We start from the raw sequence: 17,130 nt of genomic DNA, 5'->3' as shown, positions 1-17,130 counted from the left end.
GTTGTGTCACATTCTATGGTCAACAATCGGACGCAATTTCAATCCCATGCGATGTGTTGTTCTTGAGTTATCGTCTCAACAAAGGGTGTCAAAAGAGACTAAAATTCGGAAATGACGTTTTCGTGATTAAATTAATCGCTTAGGCCTATTTTCTTTAAATCATATTAAATGTATTCTTCCTCGGTTTCCGTTAATTTTCAAACGGGTTGTGTCACATTTTATGGTTAATAATCGGACGCAATTTCAATTCCATGCGATATGTTGTTCTAGAGTTATCGTCTCAACAAAGGGTGTCAAAAGAGACTAAAATTCGGAATGAAGTTTTCGTGATTAAATTAAACGCTTAGGCCTATTTTCTTTAAATCATATTAAATGTGTTCTTCCTCGGTTTCCGTCAATTTTCAAACGGGTTGTGTCACATTTTATGGTCAATAATCGGACGCAATTTCAAACCAATGCAATATGTTGTTCTTGAGTTTAATAGTGATCCGCATCGACAGAAGACGGTGATTGAACAGTGTTTGTGCAGCGCGTTCTCTTTTGGAAGAAATTGATGGCAGCAAAAAGTCCGGAGTGTCCTTACACGCTGTGTTTTTTTTATTGTCTTTTTTATTTTAACATTTTATGTTATAATATCATCACCGATTATTCAACGAAATTTCATTTCAGTGCAATGTGTTTTCTTGTGTTATCATCTCCACGCGTTTTACTTTTGTTCAATTAAAAGTGAATTGAATTCGGATTGATTTTTTCGCGATTGAAACACTGTTTTATTTAAATTATATTACATTTGTTTTTCCACAGTTCCCATCAATTTTCGCAAGGTTTGTGTCAAATATCACGGCAAATTATGGGACGAGATTTAGATTCAATGCAATTTGTTTTTCTTGAGTGATCGTCTCCAGCAAGAGTGTTTTATTTGTGTTCCATTAAAAGTGACTTGAATTCAGAATGAATTTTTCACGATTACTTCATTGTTTTTTCTATAAATCATATCAAATTTATTCTCCCATGTTTCCCGTCAATTTTCAAAAATCGTGTGTAAACTGGTATGGCCAATTGTAGGCCGAAATCTCAAATTCAATGCAATGTGTTATTCTTGAGTTATTGTCTCCACAAAGAGTGTTTTATTTGTGTTCAATTAAAAGTGACTTGAATTCGGAATGTATTTTTCGCGATTAAAACACTTTGTATTATTTAAATCATATCAAATTCATTCTTCCACGGTTCCCGTCAATTTTCTACATTCCTGTGTCAAATATTATTTTCAATATATGCTGACCAGTGTTTGTTGTTTATTGTAGTTGCGTGTCTTTTTTCTTCCACAGTTCCCGTCGATCATTTCAAAACATTTTTATTTCATAATGTCACCACAAATTCTTGAACGAACATTTTTAATTCAATGCCATATGTTACGATTTAGTTATTGTCTCCACAAAGAGTGTTTTACTTTTGTTCAATTAAAAGTGACTTAAATTCGGAAAGAATTTTTCGCGATTGGAACACTGTTTTATTTAAATCTTATTAAATTTAATTTTCCACGGTTCCCGCCAATTTTCAAAAGGTTTATGTCAAATATCACTGCCAATTATGGGATGAGATGTCAATTCAATGCACTGTGTTTTACCTGAGTTATCGTCTCCATAAATAGTGTTTTATTTGTATTCCATTAAAGTGACATGAATTCAGAATGAATTGTTTCGCGATTATTACACTGTATTTTCTATAAATCATATCACATTTGTTTTCCCATGGTTCCCATCAATGTTATAAAAGCTTGTGTAAAATGTTATGGACAATTATAGGCCAAAATCTCAATTCAATGCAATATGTTTTTCTTGAGTTATTGTTTCCACAAAGAGTGTTCCATTTGTGTTCAATTATAAAGAGTGACTTGAATTCGGAATAATTTTTCGCGATTTAAACACTGTGTATTATTTAAATCATTTCAAATTTATACTTCCACTTTCCCGTCAATTTTCTACATTCTTGTATCGAATATTGTTGCCAATTATGGGACGAAATCTCTTTTCAACGCAACGTTTTTTTTTGACTTATTGTCTCCTCAAAGAGTGTTTTATTTTTGTTTAATGGGCAGATCGTGATCCGCATTGACATAAGTCGTTACGGTGGTGACCAGTGTTTTTGTAGCGCGCCCTCTTTTGAAAGTAGGCCTACGGACTTTCCTTACGAACTGTTTTATTCTCGTATTTTTCCACGGTTCCCGTCGATTTGTTAACTTAGTATGTAATAATATCACGAGTAATTAGTAAATGAAATTTGATTTGATTTCAATGTTTTATCCAATATCCATTATGATTTCAGGAGTCTATTTGCAGTCAGGTAAAATATCACTTTCATATACGAACAAAGTTCCATTTCTTAGCTGTTTTCAGCAAGTCTTGTAGCTGAATATAGCTCTTACAATTAAACACCTTTAAGAAGACGTCACATGACGTCAAATGACCGATGATGACGTCATCAGGACGTCACCTCAATTTTAGCCTATAACACGTCCTCGTCGACGTACATACCAAGTCACAACCCAATAGGTCTCGTATTACTCTAGAAACAGGACTTTAAAATATGAACCTTTAAGATGATGTGACCAGTGATGACGTCATTATTACGTTATTTCAAATCTTACCTATATCACGTCCCTGTCTATTTTCAAACCAAGGTACAACCCAATCGGACTTGTAGTTTTCTAGATTTAGGACTTTGAAATATACCCCTTTTAGATAATGTCACATGACTCATGATGACGTCATCGATACGTCATCTCAGTGTTTGCCTATAATACGTCTCAGTCTACGTGCATACCACGGTACAACCATATCGGACTTGTATTGTTCTCTTGATATATAACAAAATAACAATACAACTATGCGCCTTAATTTGTGATGCCGTCACTTGACCTTTGATAACGTCATCATAACGTCCCCTTATTTTACCTATAACACATCCCTCCCTACATACCAAGTTTCAACCCAATCGGACTAGAAGTTCTCCAGATACATGATCTTAAAATATGCACGTTTAATTTGACGTCAAGCAACCCATGATGACGTCATAATGACATCACTCTCGGACGCGAGTTCACTATAGGGTATTTACCAACTGTACATTAGGTTTAGTTTATGGGGTCTTTACCAGTTGAATCGGAATCTGGGTTAGATTTATGTCAAAAGTGCCCAGCTGAATAAAACATGTGAACAGTCTTTTGAATTTTGGGGAGAAAAACTTGCAAAGAAAAAATAAAGTAAAAAAAACAACAAATCTTAACAAAATCAAAGCTTTTCTGCATCTATTTGGAAAGGCTAAAAACACACTGAAGAAATAATGATGCTTGCGTACGTTGGAAGTTTTATCATACAGTCATTGTATGATGCATGACATGGTAATAGCGTTAGGTAGTTAAGCATGCAATGGAAATTAACTACTGGAAACTATAACATACAAACAGACAATAAGGGTGCTTGGAGATTGAACTCTTCAACTCAGTCTCTATCTACTGTGTACTAACGATGCCGAGAAAATAAGAAGCCTATGATCAGCAATTTTATTTATCTATTGTGTTTTGTTTAACCAGGGTGTCCTCATCACTTCTCTCTGGGGACCTGGATTATTATGCTTTGTCGAATCATGTGACTCTGAGGCAAATCCATGTTTTCAGGCAGACAAAATAACATGAGGTCTGACCCATTTCATTGTTGTTGTCTGCGTGAATTACCTGGATCCTGCTGTCAAACAGTGGGGCATCGAGGAGGGGGGGGGGGGGCGTTGTAACGCCAATCCCTCTCCCTTCAGGTGCTGACTATTTATAGCAAAATTGGGCCAGAAATAATGAATGCTAAAGTTTCTCAATTGATACTCAAATTGCCTTAAAATGCAGGAAAAATCATCGTAGATTTCAAACTTTTCCGGGAGTAACTTTGGAACCCCTCCGAATCGCACCCGTTTTCTGAAAGTTAGATCTGCCCTGAATAACCTAAATCATACACACGTTCGTGTATCTTTAGACCAATGGTTGAAACTATACCGGTCATAGACTCATAATTACACCTGCATATATGATAGATAAAAATGGCATAACATGTTTTGAGTTAGTCCCTAGAGGTTTCGCCTGGTACACTTTATTTGGTCAAAATATGCGCAAAGAATTCATCCACTGAAGATGTTGGTTGGATATGCTCTATAAATACGCGGTCTGATAATTCAACGGGCTAAAACCTCTGTCAATTGCAGTGAATTCACGGCGCTGGTTCGGCCGGTTTCTCTTGACACATTATTGCGTTACATCAATACCATTATTTTGCTGAATTAATATTTCCTTCAAAAGTTCAAAGTTTCTTCTAGAGACAGAGTGGAGTTCAGCACCTTTGCCAAAACCCTTTAACCTGGATTTCATGCCGCTGATTTTACTTTCTCTGATCTACACTCTCTAAACAAGCAGCCATGGTGTCGTCACTGGTAAGCTTGTCTTTGTTTGTACAGGATCTTAATGTCCTCTTACCATTATTTATCTTTTGCGGGACAATATCACAATGACTTATTTTAAAATCGGTGTTAAAACCAAGTCGTGTATAAAGTGTTTACTGTTACACCTAGTGACACACTGTTGTGTTGATTTTAATCAAAAGTAACTTGACAAAATTGCCAATTTATTAGTATTTTATTTACAAAAACTTACAATCTGGTGAACACGGTGAACTGCGCCTGAAAATAGCCCCATTCACTAAGTTGAATAAGTGAAAGCATTTTTTTTCAAGGGGGAGAGTTATGCAAAATATTTTGTCTCCCTCTTGTGATTTTTAAATTCCACTGAACTTAGGCCTAAACTGGTTCGCCACAAAAAAAAAAAACAGAGTCGCGTGCGCGTGCATGGCCTACGTCGAAGATCGGGTTGTTTTGCCATCAAAGTCTCAGTTAAAATTTCAAATGTGTAAGGTTGATTATGCTGTCTTCAAATCTATACAAACATGACGGAAATATACATTTTTTCCCAAAGGGGTGGGGATGTCGGTCCTTCAATTGGGCCGCCATACCACCGGCGGAACCAGATCTAAACTTTTGGTTGGCCAAGTGGCCGGCTAGCCGTCACAAATGCAAAAAGCAAGGAGAGGGGGACCCATTTTACACCTGGGGCGATCGTTTCCCATGTTATTTTTTTTCTATTGATATGGTAAGGGGGTGATAATCATCAACTTAAAACATTTTTTCCCCATGCCATTGCGCTATACGGCCCCTCTTATTATCAACATAATTATTACATATGCATCTCGTTCTTTCAATATTAAAGACCTCACACAAACTTATTTAACAACTACATGTATATAAATACAATACCCCTTAGTTATTGAATTGTTGACAAATCAAATGATATACACGTATTACTTGAAAAACAAAGATGAACGAAGAGATGCTGCACAAAATAAAACACACACAAAATAAAAATTGAAAGTTAAACTTGAGTTTTTCATGATCCAAACAACATAGAACGGAGTTTTTTGGCATAGGTGAGCCTAAAAACGTTTGTGTCCAGCCTCGCTTTCGCTAAACTTATGCATCTTCTCAGGGATGCCTTATACTTATGGAGAATACTAACTTTGTATTGGCTATCAAGCTGAACAGATTTGCATCTGGTTTTCCATTTTCACTTTCTTCTGGTTTATTACACAAATAAGTCTTTTCAAGGGGTGGGGGGGGGGTTCAATGCATTCCTGCTTTTATCGAGAATCTGCCGGTTTATTTAAAACTATACAGGGTGGCTAAAATAACAGTAACTTAAAAAAAATAAAAAATCACAGCATACTCTCCACAATGTTGAAACTCAAACCACCTGTACCAATGGACGGAAAAACTTTTCAGAAGAAATATGGTATCAAGATCTACCAATTCGGTCCAGTAGTTTTTGCTGCAGAGCCTATTTTGTGAAGCACACATCTTTCTGGTGGGTATTAATACATAAATAATCCCTGCATCGAATTATGTTAAATTCGCGGGCACGGTTTAGTAAACTCAACAGAGAACAGAATGATTCCCGACTTTGTTTCACAAAATAGGCTCTAGAACATACACTGCAGTATACCAGTGCATGGTGAATTATGTTAAAAGAAAAATGTTAACAAGATAGCCCGATTCGGTACTGGCTGCCTTTCCATAACAATGAGAAATAGTTTCAGTACATTTTGGGGAGAATTTCATAGTATTACACAATTTTGTGGGCAGTTTGTGGCCTGCCTTTTCATAGCAATAAGGAATAGTTTCAAAACATTTTTGGGGGAAATGATATTATCTGATGCTGTGGTCTGCAATAAACCCCGGTGGATCCTTGGCCAAGGCAGCCAGTACCGAATCGGGCGATCTTGGTATCATTTTTCTTTTAACACAATTCACCATGCATTGGTATAGGTTGTTTGAGCCTCATGGTATCCGAAGTACGTAGTTCCGGTATTTGTGGGCCACTCTGATAGTATGCAATGGTATAAATGCCTCATGACTGTATTCACAGTGTGTGTGTGTGTGGGGGGGGGGGGGGGTGGAGGGGCGGGGGCGTGTTCAGTTACACATTGGGGTGGCTTCCCCCACCGCCACTGCTGTTGTTTTCCCAAGAAAAAGACTAGAAAATCGTTTGAGGGTAACAATGCAGTCCGTCAGTTTTCCTGAGCCATTCCTGTTCCGTCCCAACATGAATGTGAATTTATCACTTATTAGAGTAACTTTGAAAAAGAATGTCATTTTGAGACAAAAAATCCACTGAATGTTTGATCATATTCCATTATGTGATATACGACTGGCTTTGAAAACATTTTAATATCAGGAATGTTTTGTTTTGTATTATTTTCTCCAAATTTTGTATTGACGCAATGGTCCGAAGGTTCATTAATCCGAAGGTGTTCGAATACAGGTATAACCATTTCTTTTGTGAATTAGTGTTCCTTGCCACGAAATATAACAAGTATAACTATAATACTTTGTTAGTGAAGCAGTCCATGTTAATGACGTTTGATTCATTGTTATGAGCGTAAATCTAGGCGGTCATCGAAATAAACTTGTCTTCCTCAATTAATATTTTGGGACAAAATCTTTATTTCACTGAGAGATAAACCGATTTGCCATAAACCCAAAGGGCACGTGCATGATAAAATAGATTGTTATGTATGCCATCAAAAATAGCAGGTTACATTTCGAAAAAGTGTGTGGGATAGCTCAAGAATTAATCAACAAATATCAACCACCAAGAACCCTCCGCTCTAGTTCCAAAGGTCTTCTCAGTCCTTATCCAGTTAGCACCAAATCATACGGCCAACGTGCGTTTCAATTCACTGCTCCCAAACTATGGAATGATCTCCCTAACCATATCAAAACCTGTCCCACCTTGGATCAATTCAAACAACTTGTTAAAACTCACCTGTTCACTCGCACAAGCGCATAGTGACTTAATTGTATTATGCGCTATATAAGAACTGTTTATTATCATTATTATTATAGCTCATGCTATCTTCAAAGCCATACATATAAATTACATAACTGTAAAACTCTCAGATCGTCCAGAAGGAGTCTTCACAAAAAAATCCCCACATTTTCGAGTAAGGCCGTTTTGCAACTATTGCTAATGTTTTATTCTTCTTATTTTTATGCTGTGCAGTTGAAAAGGCGACCTACCGTACTGCTTCTTCTGATTCTGCTGATGTGGTTCTCCAATGGTCTTGGTGTCGTTCAGGAGGAACCTAAGGGATCAAGTTGCTGCGATGCTTGCTTCCAAGGTCCGGCCGGAACACCTGGCGTTCCTGGAATCCCAGGAAATCCAGGTGGATTCGGGGTTCAAGGACCTATTGGCCCCAAAGGTGACCCTGGGTTTGGCCTCGCTGGACCCAAGGGAGAAACCGGTGACCACGGACGGCAGGAAGATCAAGGCGAGCCTGGGACGCGGGGACCTCCGGGGAAGCAGGGACCTGCGGGTCGCAAGGGAGACGTTGGTGAGGGTCAGAAAGGTGACCAGGGGGAACCAGGGGTCCAGGGTCTGCCTGGTGAAAGGGGTCAAAAAGGCCAGTCAGGAGAAGCTACCCAGGTTACATCAACAGCGTCCTCTGCCATCGCATTCAGCGCTTATCGCACGTCAAGTGTATCGAGTACTGGTAGCGACACCATCATCTTTGATAACATCCAAACGAATCTGGGAGATGGGTACCATTCGCAGTCTGGTGTCTTTATATGCTCAATACCAGGTGCCTATTTTTTCACCACCAGTTTCTTGAGTTTGAACTCAGCAATACGCCCTGTGGTACACCTGATCAAAAATGGCGAAGTCATCTTTACGATATACGATTCTCATGACAATTACTACCACCAGTCCAGTAATTCCGCAATCCTTGTTTTGGCTGCAAGGGACAGAGTGTGGCTGAAGTTTGCCGGTGCCAATAGAGGCATTTTCAGTAATTCGTTGAAATATTCTTACTTTTCGGGTTTTCTACTTTATGCGTTGCAACTGTGAAGAAAAATCCCCGAGCAACAACAAATAGACGACTACCAACTTAACACTGGAACATAGACTCTGACAGTCATGTGGTTGCTAGGGCAGAGCTTCTGGCGTTGTTAGGCAAAGCTAATCCGATTACGTACTTAGACGCTAAAATAGAGAAGCGAAATCCATGCACCCCCCCCCCAAAAAAAAAAACCAAAAAAAAAAAAAACATGGCCTTTTGAACGTTGTGTTTCTCAGAAAATATGCTCAATACGATTGAAATGTTAAATTATAACGGAAGACGACATTCTAAACCTCATGTCAGTGAACAAATTTCGGTCATCTATGCCGAAACGTCAAATTACGTGTGTTTTGGCGTGGGTCTCGGTATCGACGAATGGAAGCCGGCAAAAAGGGTGATATTTATCCATTAATAACTCGTTAAGGAGGCTTTTCTCCAAATTTATACTGCATACCATAATGAACAGGAACCTAATAAATATTTGTCAGTCTTGAAAAGATTTACAGATATTGCACACGCTAGTCTACCAACTTTCAAAAGTGCACGTAGCCAAGCTTTTTTTTCCAATTTCAACGAAAAGTAATGAACACATCACAATGATTTTTAAGCACATGCTTGGATGATTATGAGGGAAGTAAACCCTGAAAGTTGCATGAAGATACGGTCTTCCAAACGGGAGAAATTTCGCCCGCCAACGTGAAAATGTGCATGTACATGTAGTTTCATTCCAAATGAAGTGTTACGTAACCTTTAGAAATCGCCCTTCGCAACCACATGACTGCTGAGTGATAAGCCAGTGCATGAATTGAGGATCGTTTCTTTATCTTCAATCCTCCCAACAAAAGACAATAGCTTCAGCTGCAGCGTCTAGTTTATTCTTTTTTTATTCTTATTATCTTCATTGTTAATTGTTAATTTTATTTTATTACCGTTTTAATTGCTGTTTTTTTTTCTCTCACTGTTTTTAAATGTGTTTATTTCTTATCACAGGACCATAATGTAAAATAGCCTTTGAGCTGATATTTTTTATCCTGTATAAAGATTTTGAAATAAATAAATAAATAAATTTAAAATTCCCCTAGCTTGCAGTAACATCAGCTGGGCCAATTCGTAACACATTGGTCTTTGAATCCTAAGGGAACCAGTAGCTTTTTGTGGTCAACAGCACTACCATTATGCGCCTATCAAAATGACACCCCTATGTTTCGACACCCCTATGTTTCGACACCCCTATGTTCGACTGCACATATTCCTATTCTTAACCCTAACCCTAACCGGGAGTAACACAATCTTTAATATGAACATGTATACGGGCTGTCGGCACGTGTCAGAACATAGGGGTGTCGGAACATAGAGCAGTCACCGTTCATTGGAAATCCTCTGCAGCTGTACATACCCAACTTAAAATAGCACCCCAATGCCTCTATATTGTAAATAAAACTGTATTCACATCTCAGTGACCTGCAATGCTTGTTTCTAATCCCAAACATTTGAATGAAAACTTTTTTTTGTCCCAAACCAATTTGAGCACAAAAAAGGTTTCCATTCGTTAAAACAAATAGGCCTATTTTTAAATTGATGTCGTCAGCAAGTTTTTGTTTGTTTGGGGTTCTGGTTTTTTTGTGGGGGGTTGTTTGAAGGGTGTAGGGTTTGATAGGTTAGGGTAGCACACGCGACGAGCTCTTCAATATAACAATTTCAGTTTAATGTCGAGTAGTGGGACAAAAAAAGGAAATATTTGGGGAAATTGTACATTTGATGTTACAAGCATGGACTTTGGCACATAGTCAGAGTATTTGTCTTTACAGTGTTTTTTTGGCTTTAGGGCCATCGCAGATTTGTCCTTTGAAAAAATATAGGTAGAATAATAAGCAATTTTAATTTTTTTTTTCTAAATGGCTGCCATTGCTTGTTATTCTACCTATATGTTTTCAAAGGACAAATCAGCGATGGCCCTATTGGAAAATATCTTTCTTAAGATGTTCTCTGACTATGTGCTAGACCATCTGCCTTACTAAAGTGGTCACGTAAGAGCTTTTTAAGACGTTGCGACAGATTTTCCATGACAACCATGTTCCCGTCTATTCGTTATTGAATCGCCATCACGCTGCAATCACAAATAGCCTGATTATATCCGTCGGTCTGTTGAAGGACAAGAATTAAATAGAAAGATTGACGACCCGTTCGCGGGGAATCAATGAAAAAAAATATGGTGCGAACCCTGCCCCCTCAAAAAAAAAACTTACACAAAAACTGGTTTAGAAGCCTTTGTACAAAGCCCTCACGTTGTTTACGGTTGTAATAAAAACGGCAGAGTTCATTTACCCTTTCTGATTTAAAAGCAAAAATCACTCAACGAGCATTGCCTAATGGAGACGAGCACGCAATGTGTCGGTTGCCAAACAACTGGCGAATGAATTTCATCAAATTACCTTCACGAAAGAAGCATTCAGAGCCTTTCTATTACATTTGAGAAGCAGATCTTTGAAACGGTACGTGCTACAAAATGCGTATACCTTGGTGCCAGAATATGATTCTCTGACATTATTTCATTCGATGATTTTATTTAAGTTGTGCAGAAAACTTGTAATGAATGTTCTTTGTAATTTTGTCCTGTGATTAGTTAAGGTATTTTTTTTTTGCTCTTCTCCCCCTCATATCTTTGATTGGTAATAATTTCGTGCCGTTAAATTTATATTAATCCTAACTGGTGATTGTGCGTTTGGATTTTTAAAATAGAAATTCGAAAATAAAGTTAAAATGTGAAACTTCTGCTATTCAATTTTCATGCTCCGTAATTCCGATCAGTTAATTTTGTTCACAATAATTAATGCATGTGAACAGTCAACTTGATTGTTTAAATACTGACGATTAATCGTTTATCACCTTCGGAAAAACCCAACAAATCAAAATTAAAATCAGTTATGCAGATGCAATAAAGATTGTATTACGTCGTTGGAAACAGTTCATGTGACACTGGCACCGTCTACGGCTCCTTCAATCATTACACTTGCCAGTATGCATACTTAATTTTTATTCATGTTGATTAACAGGTTACGTTTTGTTCCCATTCTAAGCAATACATGTGCATGTGACTCTCTTTGTGCAGCTGATTTTTAGTGTGCATCTGTAGCACCACATATCAAATGCATGGATGCGTTGTGTGATTTCCTTTATCAAATTCCAGGATTAGCATCCAAAACAAATTAATGAGAACCCTAAGGAGTGCAGGAGCTTTGGCTTATAGTCATTTGCTTTCAGTACAATTCTGCAATTAGTCTGATTTTTAGGGTTGGGAACCAAAACTGCTTGCAACCTCAATTAACTTCTCAAGTTGTATCTGGTTGAAAGCTTTTGGTGTAATCAATAAAGCACCTTGAAGTCTTCTGGTTTTTCTCTATTATTCTCTGTGAAATCATTCCTAGCTGAAATATGACATCTGTCGTACCCTCACCTTTTCTAATTCCTATTTTTTTGTGTCTCATCTAGATGTCTGTCCATTATTGGAGTAATTCTATCATAAATTATATGCAGTAGCAATTTTGGAGCATGTGAAATTAAGCTTATGGTGCGATGAGGACTACATTTGGTGGCTTTGCTGACCCTCGTTGTGGGTATGAAAGTACTGACCCCAAAAATCACCTGGTAGGCTCTATCTCGCCATTTCTGTTGATGCAGTTCACAAGCTGTGTGGAGCTTTCAAATCCTTCTCACAAAGGAATCAGAGGAATTTTGCTGGTAACTTATCTTCACCTGAGGCTTTTTCTTTGGCTAACTACCTCCTTGCATCTTCAAATTCGTCGACAATAATTAATTATTTCATGCCAATATGTCACTATTTATAAGATGGATCAGAAAGGTTTTCTGCTTATGGCAACTCTATGAAATTCGACCCTGAATATACAAGCTACTTCAATATGTTGTTTTTTCCTCCTCCAATAACGATGACATAATGACAGAGAGGACTATTCAATGCATTTTCAATTCAGTGTAAAGATTATATGGGAGGATATTATCGCAAAGGCTGAAAAAAACATGAATTAGGCACGCAGCCTCTATAAATGATTGAATCAACTTGTTACTGTCCGTACAAACGTTGACTTTAAAAAAAAAAAATTCACCGACAACGGAAATCGCAAAGATTACAAACGACGTTGCCATGACGCTGTCAATGACGTGTTGTTTTTCAAGGTTATTTTCCAGTAAAACGCGACTTTACTCAGTAGTAAAAATACAGCGGTTGCATGGTAGTTATCAATAATTTTTCTAATAATTTTTTCTACAAAATACTGATTTCTTTTTGTTAAAATTTCTCGCCCTGAAAAATAATTAAGTATAAAAAGGAAGAGAACAAAGGTCGGCTATTGTGATGATAACTTGCGTCAGTAACTGCGCACCATAGGACTATGTGAAACTCTATGCTGATTTATACCATTAGATATAAGACTGATGTCATCATGAGAGTGCCATACTGAAGCAGCGTATATCATAACACATACACGTCGTAGAAACAGCTTCGAACGAAAGAGAGAAGTCATCAGCATGAACATTATGAGTGCATTATAACAGATGGGAAATCAAAAAGTGCGGGAGTGTACGGATAGGATCGATGGAGCCTTATGAAAACAGTCATGCAAACTATACAGGCGCAGGCGGAGACGTGCTGGCTTTCTCTCCAGTCATTGAAGCCGTTGCTCGGGTCTTGCTGGTGGTTATAGTCGGTCTGAACTCGCTGGGGTACTCCTGGATCATTATCACCACGGTCAGGCACGTCCAGCTCCGCGCCGTGTCCAACTTCTTCCTGGTGAATCTGTGCGTCGGGGAGCTGCTGTTTAGCACGGTCCTGGTGCCCCTGGCTTTCGCGGTGGTGCTACTCGGTAACAGTGACGCTAGAGCTGCCGAGTCGAATGCCGGTATCGTCTTCATCTGTGTCTTTGTACTATCTGGGTTCTTCCTGAGTGCATCACTCTGGGTGGCCGACAAAAACTTGAAGCTGTTCACACCGTTTCTGTACCCGCGTTTGGCTACCTTACGCTACTTTGCGATTTCTTTGCTGATTTCATGGGGTACGGCGCTTCTAGTTGCTTTGTTGGTGTTTGTCCGACTTGTCACCATCGAACCTTTAACAAGAGAAGCCGTCAGCTTTCCAGTATTCATTTTACAAAACTGGTGGGTACTCCTCTTGATTTTTGACGGAGTGGTGGCCCTCAGTGTAGCTTTTATAACCCTGTCAAATATTGCTGTGATTCGCCTGGCTTACAAGCAGCTCCACAGGATCTCCTCGAGGCCCGCTGTGGTGGTGACGGAAGCGGAAAGCCAAGTGGATAGGAAGCTTGACTTGGTGTTCAGCATTCAGTTACCGACCGAGTTGGTGTCAGGTACAAGTACCGAGGCAAACGCAGCCGTGCCGGATGGAGGCTTGTGCCGTCCGCGCCCGAGATCCCGGTCCCGGAGGCTGTCCTTCATCGTCTACGCTTGCACCTTCACGCTGGCTTGGACTCCTGCCGTCATCCTGGTTAACTTGCACGCTTTCTCTTCCATCGCCATCTCAACGACCGTTATTGGAATCAGCGGCATGGTCGCTGTCAACCAGTCTGCCTTTGCTACGCTGGTATACACGCTGAAGGGGAAAGATTACAGGGTGATTCTGGCGGGACACCTGACAAAGACGCAGCGCCGACTGGAAATGAAAATCAGAACTATGAAATGCTGGAAAAGCTGACAGGATTTCAAACTATAGGCATGACCATTTTATCCGAGAAACACAATAATTCCTGATCGGCCCAGCTGGTTATCTACCAAAGATTGCGATTAACGTTATTCATTGGACGCCTAGGTTAAATCTGGTAATGTGTTCACTTGTCGCAATATGACGCTTGTCTGCAGTAATTGCAGTCCGATGCAAAATTGTTCCAATTCATCTGTTCGGCACTAGTAGGTATACCGCATGTCTCCATCCCTGGTGATATATATTATATTCTGTAAATAATGTGCACAATCCCCGGCAACCATAAGCCGATTACATGTGTGCGTTATGATTGCAATTGAGAGAGTGTGATGAGTACTTTCGACTGCAACATCGATTTATAAACAGTTGTCTTCACTCGTCTCTAGTTTACTTATTTTTTTAATCGACTACGAGGGCTAGATCGAAGCATTGCCATCGGTGTCCTCGGTTAAAAATTTACAGAATTAATTTTAGAATTTGGCTCAAAACCATTTTTATTTATTTCAAAATCTTTATACGGGACACAAAATATCAGCTCAAAGGCTGTTTCTACATTATGGTCCTGTGATAAGAAATAAAAACACTAAAAAATAGTGAGAGAAAATAACAACACTAACAAACAATTAACATGGTAAAATAGTAAAATGAACAATTAAGATAACAACTTAAGATAACAATTTTTAGAGCTCTAAGATACCAAATTTTCGATAAATTCAGGAGGGTTTGTGTTCCTAGGCAACGCGCATCCTGTGATGACCGTGTGTGATGGTTAATTTGATGACAACATATAATATTCAGACAAACATGAAGCTTCAATTGTTTTACAATGAATGATATACGCTTTCGTATGGCAACTTCAGTGTGCCTTTATATAATACTGCAATTAGTAAGTATGCAACTAAAATTGTGTATGAAATTTTTCAATGAGCCTTTCAATTGTACCAACTAGTATATAAGACTTGAAGCTTTGCATGGCGGATGAGATAAATTATAAAGTTTGCGAGTAACACGATGTGGAAAGATATTTCTTCTTGGAGGAAGTGTGGTTCTGAAAAGAACCGGTTGGTTGAGTGTAGAACTCGACGTTTCGGACAGTGTACGCGCAAATTTTATAATTTGTACCAACTAGATTGATGCAGTATTTAAACCTAAATGTCTTTTCAGGTCCTACTACAAAGGAACTTATTTCAGCAGAAAAACAAATAGCTGTCAATATTTTGTGTTGCTTTTGCTGATTTATTTGTTTCAATTTAATGTAGAAATCATTAAACTTGTATAGTGCATTAGGAATAGCTTGCGACACATTTTTAACTTTTATTCATAAATACCTCAGACAGTTTAGCCATTCCTATTGGTCGAGAGCCCGTCACGTGGCCGGTCTTAAACGGATGATAAAGACATGGCTAGCTGGTCTTAAACACTTTTCCAGTGTCACATAAAATGTGGACTCCTAAAAATCCAGTGCCTCTTACCGTTTCATTGGTTGAACGTTCACAATCCTCACGTAGGCATGCGCAACACTACCAGTGAGTCCGAATTGTATAGTTCTAAATTCAAAGCGCAACGCCCCAGGTGCGTTCTGCGCGACATCGCGCAGAACGTGCTACGCGCGCGCGTCAATCTCCATAAAAAGGTTGTTTACATCTTACTCGCCAGCTGAACACTCCATTATTTTGCTAGAGGGATGTTTCAAAAAGCTGGAGTGAACTTGTTGATCAAAATCGGGATTTTTTGAACGAATTACTTGATTTTTTTTTTTACCGAAAAGGTATTTATGAATGGGAATAAATATGTGCTCGGTCGGTATTATTCACTCTGTTTAAGACTGCCTAGAGTCTGGGTGCTGATAATTACCCTCGCCTCCGGCTCGGGTAATTATCAGCACCCAGACTCTAAGCAGTCTTAAACAGAGTGAGTAAAACCTCTCGAGCACACATTTATTCCCTTAATAAAGAAAACGCTTGCCGTTATTGGAGAACAGTTGGTTAGAAAATATTTCATATTAACTTCCAACTCGGGGGAAATCGTTTTCTAAAGGAACTGGGAGATTCGTGAATCTAAGGTTACATTGTGTTCTTAGTAATCGTGATTTTCAAGGACTGAAACAGCAATAACCGGCAAATCCCATTGCCTTTTTTTCCAACACTGTAAAAAGGTTGGATAAAACACTGTTGGGCAATGTAATGTACCCAGCATTGGTTTGAAATTACCTCATATTGGGTTGAATTGGTTAAAACCTGTCACACTATTGTGAAGAATTTGCCAAAGAGTGTTGGCAGTTGATAATTCGACGGTTTCGACCAGCATTGGTCGAATTATCAACCCATTCTGCCCACCTGTTTTTTTTTTTTTTTACAGTGAAGCGGAAATAATGTCGCATACGAACAGTTTAATCCTCTAATCTCGGCCGTGTCGTGTCAAAAATTATTTTATTTCCCCAAATCTGATGACAGCGTATTTAAATTGTCATTTCTGTTACAGGAATGATTTGTTTTAGACGAAAATTGTTTTTTCCCGTCATTCTAATGATTATCGGAATTCCCTACGGATATAACTAGTGTTCCAACACAGGCGAGATAATAGGCGAGAATGTGGTTTGTGCGTTCAACATCAGATGAAGTAAACAAATGCAATTGACAAGACATCCTGATTTTCGTTTTCATACGAGTGCCTCACTGGAAGTGTTGATTTCTCTATTGTACAAGGACCCTGTTTCAGCAGCTGAGACCTCCAGCAACGAAGCAAATGTATGCAGTCTCACTGAAGATTTACTGATCATTAGATAAGATGACTATCAGTGTGCTCTGTCCGAAACGTCGAGTTCTACACTCAACCAACCGGTTCTTTCCAGAACCACACTCCTTCCAAGAAGAGATATCTTTCCTAATGGGTGTTACCCGAAAATTTTTATAA

At 38.7% G+C, this 17,130-nt stretch overlaps 1 protein-coding gene across 1 annotated transcript; it reads left to right on the top strand.

Annotated features, from left to right (window-relative positions):
• The first annotated feature begins 7,618 nt into the window (after positions 1 to 7,618).
• On the top strand, positions 7,619 to 8,603 carry LOC119730337 (collagen alpha-1(X) chain-like). The gene has a single exon (XM_038203218.1). The coding sequence runs from the start codon at positions 7,619 to 7,621 to the stop codon at positions 8,495 to 8,497; it is 879 nt and encodes a 292-aa protein (XP_038059146.1). The 3' UTR covers positions 8,498 to 8,603.
• Positions 8,604 to 17,130: the final 8,527 nt, after the last annotated feature.

This window comes from Patiria miniata, unplaced genomic scaffold, assembly GCF_015706575.1.
Source record: "Patiria miniata isolate m_02_andy unplaced genomic scaffold, ASM1570657v1 HiC_scaffold_1, whole genome shotgun sequence".
Lineage (NCBI taxonomy): Eukaryota > Metazoa > Echinodermata > Asteroidea > Valvatida > Asterinidae > Patiria > Patiria miniata.
Note: the sequence above shows the minus strand (reverse complement) of the source record. Positions and strands in the feature narration are given on the sequence as shown.

Bases quoted from the DNA above. Each gene is read 5' to 3' on its own strand.
- LOC119730337 (XM_038203218.1), top strand. From the start codon at position 7,619: ATGTTTTATTCTTCTTATTTTTATGCTGTGCAGTTGAAAAGGCGACCT.